The 6,000-nt window shown below is 40.8% G+C and overlaps 1 protein-coding gene across 1 annotated transcript in view; it reads left to right on the forward strand.

Moving 5' to 3' along the window:
* FAM81B (family with sequence similarity 81 member B) overlaps positions 1-5,730 on the forward strand; it is a gene marked incomplete at its 5' end in the record, with an annotated part of 54,524 nt that extends 48,794 nt beyond the window's left edge. The window contains 3 exons of the mRNA XM_055312761.1: positions 1,623-1,758; positions 3,558-3,753; positions 5,597-5,730. Coding sequence (XP_055168736.1) covers positions 1,623-1,758; positions 3,558-3,753; positions 5,597-5,730 — 466 coding nt within the window. The remainder of the gene's footprint in view (positions 1-1,622; positions 1,759-3,557; positions 3,754-5,596) is intronic.
* Between the last annotated feature and the right edge of the window lie 270 nt (positions 5,731-6,000).

A 6,000-nucleotide genomic window follows, 5' to 3' on the forward strand; every position in this document is an offset into this window, starting at 1 on the left:
CACCTCCAATGTGTGACAACCAAAAATGTCTCTATATTGTTTAATGTCCATTGGTCTAAATAAAAATGGAAATGACCTCATATAACCTGTCTTTTACAAATATTAGTTCGAATACTTTTTCAGGGAAGCTAAAGAGGCATATACATACAATATACGTCTAGCATGTCTTAAGCAGTTTCCAATGATAAATAGCACAAATGAAATTATCTGCATATAATTTGTCCTGAAAACATTACAGCGATGATTATGTCAAGCCACCCACTTTTTATTAGGTAATCTATTTTCAATAACAAACAACATGCGTTGCACCTGCCTAATACACCGCCTCTTCTAAAAGGGAATTTGAAATTGACATCTTACAAGCAAGTCACGTGCAGAAGACGTACAGAGACCACTCAGCAGTCCCCCCCTCACCCCACCTCTGCTCAGACCCGTATTTCTCAAGGCTGCTAGCTGCGGATGCTCCTTTCTACTCATACCCTCAGCCACTCTACAGTGACTTTTCAAATGATGATAATATGATTCCAATCCTTTACTCTTTGTAATAACCTCCACTTCCATTTTCAAAAATCGTTCATTCTCTGTTATTTAATATTCCTGTGGTGCATCGTTTTGATGCCAGAAGTTGCTCCCGGCACCTTAGCCAACTGCAACCGTTTCTGCCCCCACGTGAGTCACTCAACAGCTCTTTAAGCCCTCCCTGCACCCCACCCCTCAAAGAATCCACAAACAGAGCCCCACTGGAAGCAATGGCGCCTTGACTGAAGTTTCACCTGAGACAGACAAGACAACCAAGGACTGTCTCCCGTGGACACTCTGCTTTCCTAAAGTCCTGTTGGGCTCTCTTCCAACTCCCTTCCCCACTCCCTATGTGTGACTTTTCTCTGGCCCAGCTCCTCCCCCAGCCTGATAGTGACCCTTGGGGTCTTGTGGTCTTGGGATAGTGACCCCAAACTACCACCCTTAGCCAAATCTGCCACTACTAAGAATGATTTGCACACTTTCTACTATTTTTAAACTAAAAAAAATGTTTTATGACATGTGATTATATGCCATTTAAATGTGAGTGTGTATGAAGTTAGATTAGACCACAACCGTGTTCATTGTTTATAAACAAGCCATGTTATTTGTATCATACGTGGCTGCTTTCCCACTGCAATGACAGCATTGAGTCATTGTACAACCAAGTGGTTGCAACAGAGGCCATATGGCTAACAAAGCCTGAAATATTTACTATCTGACCCTTTATAGAAAGAGTTTGCTGACCCCCATCACAGAGAGATATCCCCATCCCAAGTGAGTTACCAGTGTTTCTTCCACCCACACAAAGCATCCTGGGCCCTAAGAGGAAATCTGCATGGATGATACACGTGTTTCTGTGTGTCTGTCATTGTGTATATGTGTATTTTAAAGTTTGAGGAGGGGTGTTATGAGCAGTTGAATGCAAGCTCAGGGCAGGGACCAGAATGTGCTCCCTCACCCCCACCTCACACGTCAACTCATAAGAACGTGCTAGGCATCTTGAGCCTTATCATCTGAAAAAAACTGCAGAGTTTTTCAATACAAAATTTTGGTTTTATGTTCAAAATTACCTACTAAAGTTGAAATATTTTTCCCCTTAGATTTAATTCACTTTCAAATAATCTATGTGAGGAAATTGAGAACCATCAAAAATGGACAAAAAACCAGTTCATCAACTATGAAAAAGACCACCTTGGCCACATAAATCAATGTCTGAAGCTCCTCCAGGAGAAACTGGTAAGGAGATCTGTTATTCATGAAGTAAACAGCTGCATAGTCGTCTGGATGTTAGTAGCGAGTAGTGTCAGTAGTGAGTAAAGGTCTGGATGTTAGTAGTGAGTAAAGGTCTTTAAAGTTTCATTCTGACATCACAGTAACTTCACTGTGTCAGTAACTTACCTTTTTTGCACCAGCATAGGAATCCAGAGGCCTGCTTTTTGGTCCTGTGTGCTACTCTGCAGCTCCATGAATCCATAATAGAATAACCAAAAGAGAGGTGTTTGTTTTGTTTTGTTTTAAATGGATTCCTGGTCCCAACTCAGAGCAGCATCAGACCCCTTGAGTCCTCCCCTGGGGATCTGTGCTTCCGGGCAAGCTCCTTGGGTGATGCTCGGGTGCAATAAAGCCTAAAAACTTTGACCATAGACAAGTCAGTTTACCTCTCCAAAGATTCATTAGTAGACCAAAGGTTTCCAAAACTCCTTTTCCAGATCCAACCTTATAGAGAACCCTTCAGCTTTGAGGCAAGACTACAGGATAGAGGAGTCTGTTCACTATAGATGCCCTTCCACTCCAGCCATCTCTGCTGGCCCAGCTGCTAGCCCCAACAGGAGAGCAGCACAGAGCCATCTGTGTCACCAGTGGCTTCCAGCCTTGCCAAGGATCCAAATAAGATGTTTCTGGAACTTCGGTAGACGGGCTTTGGGCAGCTGACAGAGATAGGAGTCCAAGAGATGGAGATAACCATTACACCTTTATCACTGATAAGATTTTTCAAGTCCATGTGGTCAGGTGTGCAGCCAGGAGGGCCTGCTAGTCCTCCTGGATTTAGATAGATTCATCCACCAGCAGCACCAGGTGACCACAGGGTCACCTGCAGGCAGAAACTTCCTACCACAAGTAAGAGAGAGGCTGGACTCCATCTCCCTGAGGCAGGCAGGACCAAAGACAGGAGAACCACAGGAGCTAAGTCAGTCTCACCTGGTTCCTGCTTGCAAATTCCCTGTGGGAGGTAAGAAGGCACAGAGAAGCTAATGAATCTGGACCACATGAGTCCCCACCTTGTTGCAATTAGAATCACTTGGAGAGTTTTTAAACTAGATAATTCCTGAGTTCCATTGTAGACCAATTAAATCACAGTATTAGGAGGATGGTGTGATGGTCCAGGTGATACTAATAGGCAACAGGAGTTGAGAATCACTATTCTAGTTGAACTGTGTCCACGTGGAGATATGAAGCTTAAGGGAATATGGACACCCTAACAGGAACATGTCCAAGGACCTTAGGTCAAGCAGTAACTAAAATGCCTTCCTTGGCCATGCTTCTTTTTTTATTTATTTAATTTTTTTTTAAAAGATTTTATTTATTCATGAGAGACACAGGAGAGAGAGAGGCAGAGACACAGGCAGAGAGAGAAGCAGGCTCCATGCAGGGAGCCCGACATGGGACTCGATCCCAGGACCCCAGGATCACGCCCTGAGCCAAAAGCAGGCAGTAAACCACCAAGCCACCCAGGTGTTCCCTTGGCCACACTACTTTAAACACTAGACTATAACTCCAAATCCTCAAGGCATTTCAGCAAGACCACAGCCCTTTCTTTCCCCCATCACATGCAGAATTCTAGAAACTACAAACAAGGCCAAAGAGATGAACTCTTATCTTTGTGAACACGGTTTTAGATACAAGGGAACTTGGTGGGATTTTTCATGTTTAGCATGGAAAAGCAAATTTGTTAAAAACATTCTCTAAGCTGAAAAACAAATCCTCATAAGTTTTGTTTTCTGCAGAGTTTTATCACATGATATCTTATTTTATAGGAAAAATCTGAAAACAAAATGAAAGAAAAACTATTGCAGCTTTCAAGCAAATTAGAGAATTTCATTAACACAGAGAAACAGGAAGCAGAACTAAGCAAAGTAAAGCATATAGAAAATAAACTGTCCAAAAAGATGCACCAATTGGAAAAGCACATTTGGGGTGAATTAGAGAAAATGCAGAATGAATATCAATCAGGTGAGCAGACACCTTTGATTAAGAACACCAGTCCTTGCTTATCCAGTCCCTCAGGGTTGTCTACTTTGAGCTCATGACCATGGATCAGTCTTGTCATTATCGATATCCTTTTGTATTTCATCTGACTTTTCTAAATATCCCACAAAACGTTAGCATACCATTGGAAGGTGAGTAAACAAGTTCACATTCTTCATTTGGACCTGGCAATGTCACAAGCTGACCAACGCTGTGAGATTTTTTTTTTTTTAACTAAGATCATAGAATCATTGTTATACTTGCAAAGTCCTTGCGATCAAGACTTGACTTGTGGTGTATCATGAAATTAGGACCTGAAATCAAATGTCCCTTATTGAACTGCAGGTAATGAGCCTGGACAGATGTCAGACTGGAGACCTGACCTTTAGAAGAGGGAAAGAGAGATGAATTAACAGAGTCCAGTATAATGACTGCTTTTCTTCTTAAGGAGGCTAATGGCAGCAGTGTCAAGCTGAGCTTACATCAAAGGGGATTAATTTGAAAGGCTCATCTAATTTGTCAAAGGGAAGGACATGGGATAGGTGCTGTGGAGCAACCATCTGCCTCAAGTCACAATCCTGAGGGAATTACCAGGAACCAGAGGTTCCTTTTTAAAGAAAGACTCATCTCATTTTCTGTCTTCTAGTTTTAAAAATTGATGTAAATTATCCCAAATTTTGGTCCTGTACAGAGGTGAATTGAAGGTGTCTTGGAAAGATATTATGCCCTCATTTTGCCAGATGTTCCTAGCATGTAAGTAAAATTTGCTGCCTGGAAATCTGACGCACACTGCCCCTATCCCCCTATCTCGCTGCCAAATCAAAATAATGAATTATCTGGCCAGGAATCATATCCAAAACTTAACTGGCCCTTCTTTTAGTGCTCTGCTTTCTACCTTAGGACCAGAGGTTTAATTATATTCATTCAGGATGAGCTAAAGAAGAACTTAACAATCTATGTTTTTTCATTTTACTAACCTGGAGTTCTAGCAAAGGAGAATTCTAAATTAATGGTGTGCTCCTTTATGCCTTTAATAAAAATATATTGGAAAATGACTATGTGAAAGGCCCAATGAATAAGAAATGGGGTACCCTAAGAAGCTCGAGGTCTGGTAGGTCCTGGTCATGAGCAACTAGACTTGCATAAGAGAGAGACAAAGTGCTATGGGGTGGGTGCAGGGGGAACAGCTGGCGGCCACTCCATAGGTCCCTCAACAGGTTAGTTTCTGAGAAGTTTTAAAATCTCACTTGTGGGGATCCCTGGGTGGCACAGCGGTTTGGCGCCTGCCTTTGGCCCAGGGCGCGATCCTGGAGACCTGGGATCGAATCCCACGTCGGGCTCCTGGTGCATGGAGCCTGCTTCTCCCTCTGCCTGTGTCTCTGTCTCTCTCTCTCTCTCTCTCTCTGTGACTATCATAAAAAAAAAAATCTCACTTGTGTTCTTTATCTTCAGTTTGGTAACAAGAACTTTAAAAAAAATCATCCAAATTTCTTATCAAAATACACAGAGAGAAGAAAATATTTTAATATCTTTCTTGAAATATAGAATTATTTTGTTATGCAATATATTTGGGCAAGGGGCAGAGGAACTGAATTAAATTTTCACAATGAAGCCAGATACAAGCTGAAACACTATCATTAATGCATCTTTAGGACATATAAGAAATGGATTATTGTACACTTTTAGACTGGTCTTACTGGAATTTAATATGCTTTTCATTAAATGATGATCAATTATGACGAGACTGCTGATTAGCAACTTTTGTTTAAAAAAAGAATTCCAAAGCACTGTTTAATTTAAGCATATCTCTTCTCATATTCTCTTCTAGGATTTAAATCAATTCACGACTCTCTCAACTCCCTTCAACAAATACAGAAAACAAAGATGGATTTAGAGAAATATAAAGTACAAAAAGACCTAAAGAAATTACAGCGTAAGATAGTAGAACTCCAGGAAGTATAAAACTTTTCAGTCATCTTTTTCACCAACCAAAATAGTGGTTTGTTGGTAAAAGCTGGGAAGAAGTTACTATCTCTGGGATATTTACTGCTTCTTATGTCTCTGTATTTCTTACCACATTTTTAAGGCAATGAATGTGCCAGAAAACCCAATAAAGCAAAGGAGTTTATGATGTCTTCATTAATGTATCAATGAAAAAGACATGGCTTTTTATATTTTTATTTGCCTATAAATAAAAAAATAGTCTATAAAATGTACATAAATGAGCAAAGA

Source organism: Nyctereutes procyonoides, unplaced genomic scaffold (assembly GCF_905146905.1).
Source record: "Nyctereutes procyonoides isolate TBG_1078 unplaced genomic scaffold, NYPRO_anot_genome, whole genome shotgun sequence".
NCBI classification, from domain to species: domain Eukaryota; kingdom Metazoa; phylum Chordata; class Mammalia; order Carnivora; family Canidae; genus Nyctereutes; species Nyctereutes procyonoides.